General features: G+C 34.4%; 2 protein-coding genes across 3 annotated transcripts; one reads left to right on the top strand and one right to left on the bottom strand.

The window, feature by feature from the left end:
• Nucleotides 1-10: 10 nt before the first annotated feature.
• On the top strand, nucleotides 11-1,771 carry LOC111370749. 2 transcript variants are annotated; one of them, XM_022992611.1, is made up of 2 exons: nucleotides 11-483; nucleotides 726-1,771. In XM_022992611.1, exon 2 carries the CDS (start codon nucleotides 782-784, stop codon nucleotides 1,373-1,375), a length of 594 nt encoding a protein of 197 aa, XP_022848379.1. In that variant the 5' UTR covers nucleotides 11-483; nucleotides 726-781; the 3' UTR covers nucleotides 1,376-1,771. The 2 variants fall into 2 exon arrangements, with proteins under 2 accessions (XP_022848379.1, XP_022848378.1); XM_022992610.1 differs by having other exon boundaries at nucleotides 605-1,771.
• A 331-nt stretch (nucleotides 1,772-2,102) lies between these two features.
• On the bottom strand, nucleotides 2,103-5,795 carry LOC111370747 (LRR receptor-like serine/threonine-protein kinase). The gene is made up of 2 exons (XM_022992609.1): nucleotides 2,799-5,795; nucleotides 2,103-2,711 (listed from the first exon to the last, which is right to left on the bottom strand). The coding sequence occupies exons 1-2, from the start codon at nucleotides 5,626-5,628 to the stop codon at nucleotides 2,254-2,256; spliced, it is 3,288 nt and encodes a 1,095-aa protein (XP_022848377.1). The 5' UTR covers nucleotides 5,629-5,795; the 3' UTR covers nucleotides 2,103-2,253.
• Between the last annotated feature and the right edge of the window lie 6,941 nt (nucleotides 5,796-12,736).

The raw sequence follows: 12,736 nt of genomic DNA, 5'->3' as shown, positions 1-12,736 counted from the left end.
ACAACATAACAAAAAAGGAAAAGAAGGCGAGTGCGTGAATTAGTTTATTTGATATGAACACAAGCTTTTGAAGGATGCAATGAATTTCGTATTTCTAGCATCAAATATGAGCTTTATTTATTTATTTGCTAAGTTTAGTATAGAATTTTAAAGACTGCCAAGAATACCACATGGCTGTTATAATTTATACATATGCTATTCGGAAATACCATTCTATCAATAGAGACAAGCTTCTCTCGAACAAGGCATCCGCATTTTCTGGAAAAGAAAGACCTTTCTTGCCTGTTTTATTTCCCAAAACCCCATCTACACCCCTGTCTTTCTTCTTCCAGATTGATTCCTGAAGTTTTGATTCAGTTTCTTAATCAGAAATTGTATATATCTGATGTGGAAAACAAAGTAAAAAAAGATTGACCTGCATTTCTCGTAGATTTTATTCTCTTGCAGGAAGCATTTGAATTCAATGGATTCAAGAAAATCCAGGTAAAATGAGGCTGTATATTTAGTTTCTTATCATATTCTTCTTTATGTGGGCAAAATTACCAAAATATAGTCCTTAGATTAGTCAGAAAGGTGATGTTGGTGATTTTCTTTATAATTTTAGGTCTCCTTGGGATATATGAAAATGGGATACTGATTTGATATCAAAAATTTCGAAAGGTCCCAGATAGATTTTTATGACAAATTGATTGCAAAACTTTTTTGGGGTTCTTACATTTGAATAGGTAGGAAATGCTGATTGAATTGGTCAGAAATATTTGGAATTTCTGTGGAATCTGTGATGTCTTTCAATGAGGGACAGCTGGAAGAGAAGATTCGGGATGCACCAACAATAGATGAGCCTGCACAGAATTTTGTCACCTTCATTCACAGAGCCAAGCTGGCGGATATGTTCCAAAACATAACTTTAACGTGGGCCAAAAATATGATTAGCCACTCTCTTCATATCATGGTACAAAACCCTTACGCGGAAGATCATTACATGTGCAAAATTGATCTTAAAACATGGCAGTTTTGGGGGAAAAAAGGTCTGAAATCATTTCAAGTTGATGAGAAACGTGTTGATGTCTTCTGGGATATTAAGTCTGCAAAATTTAGCAGCAGCACTCTGGAACCAACCTCCGATTACTATGTAGCAATGGTTTCGGAAGAAGAGGTGGTTTTATTGCTAGGTGATCAGAAAAAGGAAGCATTCACGAGGACAAAATGCAGACCATCCTTACAAGATGCTGCCTTGGTGCATAAGAAAGAAATTGTGTTTGCCAAGAAATGTTTTTGCACCAAAACTACATTAGGACAGGGTAAGAGGGAGCACAACATCATCATTGAGTCTGCTTTTCCAGCCCTTGTGATCCCGAAATTTGGATTAGTATAGACGGGACTACATCAATTCGCATAACGAATTTGCATTGGAGATTTAGAGGCAATGAAACAATAATGGTGGATGATTTGCCTGTGCAAATTCTGTGGGACGTTCATGATTGGCTGTATAACGACCAGCATTCAGGAGCAGGCATGTTTATCTTCAAACAAGGTGCAGTTGAACATGAAAGTATTAATCTTGATGGTGAAGATTTAGCAAACCTGTCCTCCTCCATAGACTTCTGCCACTTTCTTTATGCTTGGAAAACTGAATGAGAAACTTCAGGTCTAGAAATTTCAGTACCATTTTATTAGCCTTTTCTGTATTACTTGGGAACGATGTCTAATATCAGTTTAGCACATGTATAATGCCACTGTGTTTATTTATATAATAGTATTTCATTGTTTAGCTTGGATCTCGAATAGTATTCTCTTCTATTGCTTTCAATACCTGTCGCCAGATATAGATGGTTCTGAGAATATTTGTTTGCATAACAAGAAGAGCTAAGTACTATTCCTAATTTACCTCATTCTTTCATCGAGTTGGACACTTTTTATGCTAGCTTCTGTTTGTGCTTGTTCTGAGCTCTTATCTGTGACATTGACTCTAATATTGTGTTGCGTTATTGTATTGCTGTAACATGAGCCAGCAGGGCAAAATTATTATTCATGCTCACCTGCCATTTCTTTAAATTGCACTATTTAATGACTTGCATATTATTCTACTCTGGTTGCTCAGATTTACTTGAATACATCCTCTTTTAATCCACTAACTAATACACTCAATAAAATCATTAATAATAAATACAGTGCACCTCTGTTTCAGTTTAATTAAACTATGCTGTTACACTGAAATTCTGTAATATCTACCGCCTCTTCTTGAAACCTTAATCAAACTGAATCATCAGAGAATGCAAAAGAGCAGCTAGAACATCCTTGATTTGCCATAGTGTTATTAGAGGGTGATTTTTGATGGCCTGATAAACCTCCCTTCAAAAGGTCATCAGAGTCTGACCTTACAGGATCCAAATTTCGAATTTCTTTTAGCATGGCTACTACATCCTTCATCATAGGGCGATTATTGGCACATTTGTTGACGCAGAGAAATGAAACAGCTAAAGTTTGGAGCATTTCGTGTATCTGAGAGTCGGCCCTTCCCCGCAACCTTAGATCTAGGACATCTACCGGATTGTTCTTGCTGCGTAAGTGGTCAGAAACCCATTGAACCAAGTGTGCACCCCCCGGCAATGTTGGGTCTAATGGATGTCTTCCTGTCAGGACCTCTAAGATAATCACACCAAAGCTGTATACGTCACTCTTCTCAGTTACGTTTTGTGTCGAAGCATGTTCTGTAGAAAAGGATAACAAACTTAATCAATTCCTTGAATTAATCAAAATTATAAAAAGTGAGGAATCTAAGTGAGAATGAATTATACCAGGAGCCATGTATCCATAAGAACCAGCCAATTGAGGCCTTTGACTCTGTTTTGAAGCATCAGTATTATCAGCAGCACCGTTGATGGACCTTGCCAAGCCAAAATCGGCAAGATAAGGCTCCATGTGAGAGCCTAATAACACGTTCATGGCTTTAACATCCCCGTGCATAATTGGGGGAACGCAATCATGATGCAAGTATGCCAGTGCATGTGCAATGCCTAGGATGACATCGTATCTCGTCTCCCATTCTGTTCTGCCCTTACCAGCACCATGAAGAAGCGAGCTCAAGCTCCCATTAGGAAGATAGTCATAGAACAACAGTTTCAGAGTCTGATTAGAACCCCAACCTAACAGGCGGACAATATTCTTGTGTCGAATTGAACCAAGAGTCTGAATTTCGGAACTGAACGCTCCTGATTCTTGTGATGACCACATCTTTTTGACAGCCAGGGTCTCCCCATGAGGAACTGTCACCCTATACACAACTCCAGAGCTTCCAGTGCCAACGACATTAGATGATGTGAGATTGCGAACTATGTCATCAACGGAGAACTCCATCTTCTGATAAAATGTCAATTCCCATGTGTCAACTTCTGTGGATCCTCCTTTTGCCATGCGGGTTCTAACTAACAAGTAAATTGCCAGAAGCACGAGGACTGCACTGGCACTCACTAGGATTGACATGGCTAGCTTCATGGTGGATTTGGCATGCCCGGGAGGGTCCATTCTGTTAGCTGGAATGGCTTCACCAGAGATGTATAGACCTCGATTTCCAATGAGGTCATTCAAAGGCAATTTGTGGAAGAATGGGGTATTTGGCAATTCACCAGAGAGCTGATTGAATGACACATTTAAGGAGACGAGGTTTTCAAGGTTTTTGAGAACGTCTAGCTTCCCAGAAAGCTTGTTGTGGGAAAGGTCTAGGGTCCCTAGTTTGCCTAGAAGTGAAAACTCTGTTGGGATTGGACCAGTTAACTGATTACAACTGAGGTTTAAAGATATTTCAAGTGATGGAAGTTGCCCAAATTCTTTAGGTATATCACCTGAGAAACCATTGTCTCCAAGATCTAGCAATTGTAGCTTACTGCAGGACAGGATCTCTGATGGAATTCTACCGGAAAATTGATTCTTCCCAAGATTAAGTTTGGTTAATTCGGTTAGTAAACCAATTCTCGGAGTCAATTGACCCGTAAGCCTGTTATCCGAAATGTCCATTAATTGTAAGCTTCTGGGCAGAGTACCGGGCACAGTGCCTGTGAGTGCATTTGAGTGAAGATCAAGAAACTCGAGGTTTCCACATCCAGAAATTGAGGGCGGAATGCCTCCCACAAAGTGATTGCTGCTCATATCGAGGAAATTTAAATTCTTCAACCTTCCAATTTCTGATGGAATAGTACCCCCCAACCTATTGTCGCTTACCCGGAATCTATACAAGTTTGTACAATCTCCAATATCCGGCGGTATAAATCCAGACAATTCATTAGAAATCAGCAGAAATTTTGTCAAATTTTTTAATGTAAAAATCTGTGGCGGCAATGAACCGGAGAGATCATTGTAAGAAAAATCAAGAGCCTGAAGATTCTTACATGCAGATAAAGACTCTGGAATACTGCCAGTTAAGTTATTTTTCCAGGCAAAAAACAGTGTCAAACTATTTAATTTGCCTGCGAGAACAGGAATTTCGCCCGAAATGTGATTGTTGTCAACTTCCAAATGAGTCAGAGCTGTGCAATTAGAAATTTCAGAAGGTATGGTACCTGATAATTGATTGACACTTAGCTGCAGTTCCTGAAGTTTGAAAAGGCTTCCCAAACTTGTTGGTATACTGCCTGTCAATAGATTTTCTGATAATTCTATGACTGTTAGATCACTGCAGCTTCCAACCTCGTACGGGATGGTACCAACTATGCTGTTCTGCCACAAAAACAGACTCTGAAGCTTTTTCAGTTCGCCTATTCGTTGTGGGATTGAGCCAGAAATGGAATTCTGGTACAAGTAGAGATTCTGCAATTCAGTGCAATTGCATATCTCATCTGGAATTGGACCTGAAAGCAAAGATGTATAAATCGCTATCATCTGAAGCTTTTTCAGCATCCCAATAGACGATGGCAGGCTCCCGGAGATGCTGGTTTCAGCTAGGCCTAGCACTAACAAATTTGTGCAGTTTCCAATCTCTGAAGGCAATTCACCCTTCAGATTTTGATTTCCTCCAGCTCTAAATACCTGTAGATTGCCCAATTGTCCTACGCTCTTTGGGATTTCGCCACTAAGTTGATTGTCAAAGAGTGTAAGATGCTTGAGATTGGAGAGATTTCCAATGTCCAAAGGTATATCACCCTTGAGGAAATTCGTATCCAGAGATAACATTTGAAGCTTGGTTAGCCTGCAAATTTCGGCCGGTATCTCACCAGAGATAGAGTTATCACTTATATCAATCATAACCAGCTCAAGATAGTCTCCAAACTCTTTCGGGATTGGCCCTGTGAGATTTGTTGATGAGAGAACAAGCGTATTCAACGACTTAAGTGGTTGAAAATTCGAAGGTAATGAACCTTGCAACTCTACTGACTTCAAGATTATCTTTTCCACTTGACCATTCGTGTTGCAGTGTATCCCGAACCAATTGCAAGGACTTCGGTCCGAAGCATTCCAAGATTGAAATGCATTCATATTCATCGAAAAGTTTAAGCCGTTCTTCCATGTTAAAAGAGCTTCCCCCTGTACATCAATGGAATAGCAAGTTGAAAGGAAAACAGAATTTATGAAAATATATAAGATGAAGAAGAATATATTCGGAAAAGGAAAGGGAAATCTTAAGTGTGCAGGCATTGCTGCAGCAAGCAAAGAACAGTTTTTGGGATTGTTGAGGGGGGAACCCCATGTTTTGTTTATAGAGTAAAAGCAGAAGATCTGGATCCAATAACACTTCGATTTTTCTATTATTATTGTATTTGGATTGACTGTTAAGAGAAGATGGCTTCTTTTGGTTTTATTTAGACATTAATTAAACTAAACTAAATACTTATGGATTATTTGTTTCTGCTGTCAATGGACGTACAGGTTGGTTTTTGGCTTTTTGCTTTTACAATGAAATGTGCATTTGTTCATTTCTTTACAAATCTTCTGAAGTTTTCTTGGGGTGGGGTGGGGTGTATCTTTCAGCAGCAATTGCTTCTTTCCTCTTTTTATTCTACAAGAATTTATTTCTCCTTTCCACCTTTTATTTTTGTTATTGTAATTGCATAGTGTCTAAAAGTAAAGGAAGTTGGTGACTTAATAACAGAGAATTCGGCGGCCGTAACTATAATGCTCCTTTACTGTGGGATCATTGTATATTTTCTTCTGATTTTTCTCTTCGTGCTATAGTTTGAATGATTACATTTTAATAATTGCACTGTATAATTTTGTTTATTGGGTTCTGACATAATATTAAATCTGATAGTGTAGTTGGGACTTCTTTATATAAATTAATTGTTGTAATGTTATGTCATGGGGAAATGATTGAGGGAAGTTTTTACCATATGAAGTAAAATGGATGTTATTACTTCCCAACTGCATAAGCCAGATCATTCCATTAAACCCCATCTACAAGACAACGCTACTCTATTGATCAAATGGACCAAAAGCAACTACCAATTCATAGTACCGACTTTTGTGACATTAATTCGATACGATTAAACTTGACAACTTACAAATATATATTTCGACTCGTGCTTTGATGATATGTTTAGTATATTAAATTGTATAATACAAAGGGTCCGTCCGACAAAATTTCTACTTTTGTTCTTCTATTTGTAGAAAAATTTCTTGGGAAAGCTAACTTAGAGTATTTTTGGCATTGCATTTGAAAAATCAAAATGTGATTACGAGAGTAGGAAGTTGTTTTTAAACATATTTGGATAATTTCTAAAATTTTTTTATTAGGATAGAAGAATTTTTAAAAGAAGTTGATATAAAGTAGTTTATTTGAAAATCTCTTCTATAAGAAGTAAAAGCAGAAATAAAAAGCTTGCCAAACGGGCTCTTAGGTCCGTTAAAAAATTATCCAAATATGCTTAAAAATAACTTCTTAATTTGAAAAACAATTTTTAACTTTTCAAAAGTCGTGTCGACCGGCTCTAGAATGGACTAAGAAAGCTCGTCCGTCTAATTTGTCCTGAGTGTTTCCAAAGCATTACTAGTAATAAAAATATGGATACCCTTATAACAAAAAATAAAAATAAGAATAGAGTGGTCCCAATCCTTGAGTCAGCCACATGTTAGTTATAGGTTCGATTTCAGTGACTTTTTAATACACTAGAGGGTACCTACATTTTCCCCAAATTTGGTAATTTTTAATAGGAATCTGGAGTTACTCTGAAAATATAAAGGTTGAACACAATTTTGAGGGCCCCTACCGCGCTGTTCCTACAGTTTTTTGAGGGAGGTAAATTGTGGAATGTACTCTAACAGGCCAGGGAACAAGAGATACCTCAAGGCCTTGAGATTGTGATAAATCACCAATTTCAGAATTGCATTCTATTTTCAAGTCTTTTGCAAGAAATATGCTCTGCTCTATCCACCACAAAAGGTGTTGGAAAGCAATAGTTTATGAGTACCATTTCAATCAATTATTTTCTGCCCAAACCAGGTTATGGTCTTCTATATAAATGAAATAAAAAGTATAATTGGTGAAGCAATAGCTTACAAAGGTAATGATCGGTAGCTGATTCGAGAAGATGATTAGTCACGGTGAAATTGAAGCACGACACAAACTCCTAAGGGATGCATCCATATGGAATTTTTCACAAGGAGAAAATTACCATTACTATAATACTTTTCGAAGAAGAAAAAAGTGACTCAATAGTCAGTAATAAGCTTTCTTGAGTTATTGTAATTTTGGATTGTCACTGAAATAGATTATCCGTGATTAGTCCTATACTTTTCAAGAGATTTCATTACCAATAATCTTCGTAATAACACTATTATAATTTCCTAATGTCCAAGTTATTTTTAACTGAATCAAAATTAATTTATTGCTTGAAATCAAAATTGGTAACAAATATCAATTATTCGTTAACCTTGTAAGAGTATTTTCAAGAAACTCTTTAAATGTGATTTGATTTTTATTTTAAAGAGTCAACTATTAAAATCATGCTCCAAAAGACTCTTTAAATTATCATTTTAATTTAGATAGTGTGTTTGGCTCTATAATTAAAGACATTCATAGTATTTCTATTTGCAATGTAGGAAAATAATAAAATAACATAGAGAAAAACTAGTTAAAATAAAAGATAGAAAAAAATAATAAATAATTTTTGGTAGCAGTAAGAATAAGTGTTAAATATAAAGAATTTGTTGGAGTATTTCAAAATTTTAACTCTCTAAATTTATAGATGTTTTCCAAATAATAAAATATATTTTTTTAAAATAGAGAATTTTTTAAAAATGCTCTAACATTCTTAATCACAGGGATGCAAAAAACGAAGTTATTCTTGAAAGTGCAAGAAAGAATGTGTAGTAATAATATATGGTACATTAACGATCACTAGATGGACATCTAATTAATTTATTTTTGTGACCAGTAAGCAAGGTTAGTGAAGTGCACATGAAGCGAAAAATTAAATAAATATTATTTAATATTTAATATTTAATCTGGTCTTGCTGTCGGGCCTTTCCTTGATGTAAAAGGATTGATTAATATAAAGAATGAAGAGAAGAGACAGCTTGACGTCAACTTAGAGTTTTTAATTATATTATTCTATAAATTAATCAATTGATTAACAAAGAACAAAGCAATAATATATTTAATATTACAAGATAGATCGACCATCGAGATTTTGCAATTATCATAATTGTGTCACTCTAAAAGACAAAATAAAGCATCATTCTTAGGTTTTGTAATTTCTTATCGAAAGTTAATAACTCTCTACGGGTGTGTGATTTTATTATACGATGACACTTTGATTAGATGTGAAGGTAAATATTATTGTCATTGGATAGTTTACTTACAGGGTTTAAAAGAGTGGGATGTGACTTTTATCGATGCTTTATAGATTTGCGAGTCTTGCTAGTCGTCTCTTATTATTTGGTCTATGTACGTAAATTCAAAACATTCAAAATTATGTAGAATTATACACAAAAAAATCTTTATACACAAGAAAGTAAGTTAAGACTTGCGTCTTAAAAAAGTAACTTCGAAAATCATACTACACAAAATAACTATTTTAAAAATTATCACATGAAAATTTGTTCATATATGACTTCGCTTAAAAGATAATTTGTTAAAAAATAATAATAATAAAATAAATAATAATAAAATAAAAAAAATTATGGTAGTTAAAGAAGGAAAACTTATAAAACTACACATAAGAAAATAAGTAGCTTAAACATAAGTTTAACTCACATCTATGCACGACCCAACATGGTTCCTCAAAATAAGTTGTAACTTTTTCGCGTTATTTAAATGCATGACCATAATGTGGTGATTTAATCAAAGCTAGCATATCATCAGACGATATTCTCCATTAAGGGTCAGTATGATAAAATTTTTGTTTTCGCTTCTTTTTCTTGTAGAATAATTTCATGAGAAAGTTATTTTAGTTCGATTTCTTCTAAAAACTCTTCAAACCAAATAAAACGCTTTCAAAAAATTATCCAAATACATTCAAAAACAGTTTTTTAATATCAAAAAGGGAAAATGTCATGTTCACAAATTTGCATTTTTTTTTTCATACAAAACACATATAATTTTGCAAATTTTGGCCTATTTGCTTGATGGGTACCCGACACTGCACATATTCAAGTTAGGCCATTACATAAAATACCAAAAATCAAGAAAAAGAAAAAGGGGCGTGAAAACTAAATGTATAAAGCCTAACCCACAAAACAAAATGACAAGAACAACAATAAAAGAAGAGACAAAAAAACCCAACTAGAAAAAATGGTCCCTTCTCCACAACTTGTATTCTTTGCCCTTATTTTGCAACAAAATGATAACTTTATCGAAGAAGAAGAAGAATCTAATTTGATAAAAGAAAATTTATTGATGAATTACTTATGTTAAATTAGACAATACTCTACATGATTAAAGCAGCGGAGCATATGATAAAATTTGTCAATTTATCATATCCACTCTAACGTACTAACATCGATAATGTCTTACAATTTGAATCAAATTCTTATGTTCGCTCCCCTCCGTTGAGACCATAATTATTCAAATAATATTAAGTTCATACTATCCGTCAGTTGCAAAATTAGTCGCATAATAGCTTTGGAGCCACTTATTGTAATCAAATAATGGCTTTGATTAACACTTAATCAAATAATTGATGAATACCTCATCACATGAACATGTCAGCGCAAGTAATTGCTCCCCACGTTACACGAGGATTACACTATTTACTCAAATTTCTTAAGATTAGATAAAATTAATTGATATATAATGAACAAGATTAACATGCAATATCAATTGATATATGATGAACAAGATTTTAACTGCAGGGTTCACCCCTCGAAATAAGCAAATTAATGAAGATAATAAATATGAAATATTGGAAGAAAGTGGATGACTTTAAGATCATTTAGAAGACAGCTTCTAGGAACGTGCCATGTGACAACCCCAACCTCCACCACATACACAAATACATTTGAATATTAGTTGGTTTTTTGTCTTCAGTCCTTGTTTATGGCATTAGATCAAGTCACATGAGAGAGGGATATTTTATATAAGAATTGAAGAGTGACTTTCATTGATTATGTATAAAGTTGGTTTGAGTTGATGAATTGTAAGATGTGGTAGGAAAAAAGTATATTTTACAAGCTGAAATGCATCTTTTCTTTAACTAATAATACTAAATTCATTCCAATAGATATCTTTAGATGCATTATATTATTTTTAACGAAAATTTGCAACAGAGATCTCAAATCTTTCAAAAATGTGTCGTCAAGATCAAAATCTTCTAATCTTATCTACTACACATTTCAAACATTTTACAACTTTGTGGCCTAAGGACATTTTGATTTTTTCATACAATTTTGGCCATCACTTGATCAAAATTCATTTATTTAACCAATTTTAATAAGGGCAAAAGAGCCCCTGAATATTGTTTAATTTAAAATAATTATAAAAAATTTAATAATTGATAAAAAGAAGAATTTTGAGAGGAAAAAGAGATAATAGATCTTCTCCACATACCCCACATAACTCTCATCCATGTCACCGCTACCACCTATCCCTACACATAGCACCACCCACCTTGCGTCAAAACTAGACTTCGGATCTCTGGTTTCATGCAAAACCAGACCCTACGATGGCAGAGTGGGAGAGTGGGTGGTGCAACATTAAAGTGATGAAGGTGAGTGGTGGAAGTGGCGATGACGGGGTGTTTGGTGTAAGTGAAGAAAAAATACCTTCTCCGTTTTTTTTTCTTTTTCTTTTTTTTATCCATTATCATTTTTTTAAATTGTCTTAAGTGAAATAAATATTAAGAGACTCAACTGCTCTTATTAAACTTGGTCAAACTAATAACTTTTGATCAATTGATAGACAATTGGATGGAAATCATTTTAATGTCCTTTTGCTGCACATTTTTAAAAAGGTTGGGATGTAGATGCTAAGATTAGAAGGTTTGGAATCTAAAGTAACATTTTAAATGATTTTGAACTCATGCTGCGAAATTTCCTATGTTTAACTATAATTTGTCTCAAACTTAAAAGTAATTTTTTGTTTGTTAAAGCTTCCAGTGCTTATAAGTTGGTCATACATCATTTTAATAACACATTTTTTAAAATCCACAACTTTTTATTAATCACACATTCGCTAAGATCAATTGCTTATAGTCACGTAAAAGCTTGGCCAAACACACACTAAGTAAAGAATTGCGGGAAGTAATTGCCTAATTGGCCCCACATGTTATGAGAGAATAGAGTGAAATTACATATCCTAGAAGTCATCCATCGTGCATTAAAATTGTTCTTTTCTACATTTTTGCTTCGTTGAACCTAACCTAGCTCCTGTTTGATCCCCATTTTTATAAAAATGCATTTTTTTACTTTTCATTTTCAACCACACATTCTTCTATAAAATAATAATATACGTATTTCAAAAATATTTTCTTACTTTTTAACCATACATTCTCCAATAAATCACTATTCCATAATACATTTTCCCCCAAAAATGGAGATCAAACAGGGGCCTAAAATCTATGATTAGCTAATTTTGAACCCTATTTTGGCTTAAATGATAATTTTAGTACTAGATGATTGTGTTTGTTCTAATCACGTTCAAAAGAACTTTGAAAGCTCCAACTTTGAGAATCCTAATGATTTTCTCATAAAGACAAGGATTAATCATGTTTAAGGTCCAAATCAAAGGTTAATTCATTGTCTTCGATGTCATTATCCTTCCTTAATTTCGGGACTTTGCCTCGCACAACCCTCGTTTATAAATTATTTTAAAAAAATTATGTATAAAGTGGAAAGCAAGCTCTTGGAGTTTTAATTATTAAATTAAGGTATCAAAACTTTACCTAAAGAACAAACTAATATTTTTGTTTAAACTTGATTAGTCAAAAATTGTGTACAAGACCTCTTTTCTTTATTCATTAACTAGCAAATAATTCTAAAAATGTTGAATGATACAAAAATAAAAAATTAATAATAACTAATTAAAGCAATAGGTACTTTTACTACTCGATGGCTTTTTAAAAGCAAATCGAACCAATGAAATGGGCTGGGTTGGACTGTACCATATATGGGCTGCCGAAAATCCACAAATTAGCTTATAGTTTTGTAAGGCCTGGTAAGTCGAGCCTGGCTTGTCTACATCTGGTGAAGTGAGCCAGTTCGCGTGGCGGGCCAAGCTCGACGGTGGATGAAATAGACTCGTCCATTATCGGGCACGGCTCGATCATTTAACACACCTAGTTTGGGGTTGACTACTGAGAATTTTTAGGAG

The sequence above is a fragment of the Olea europaea genome, chromosome 21, assembly GCF_002742605.1.
Source record: "Olea europaea var. sylvestris chromosome 21, O_europaea_v1, whole genome shotgun sequence".
NCBI lineage: Eukaryota > Viridiplantae > Streptophyta > Magnoliopsida > Lamiales > Oleaceae > Olea > Olea europaea.
This window is presented reverse-complemented; position numbering and strand designations above follow the sequence as displayed.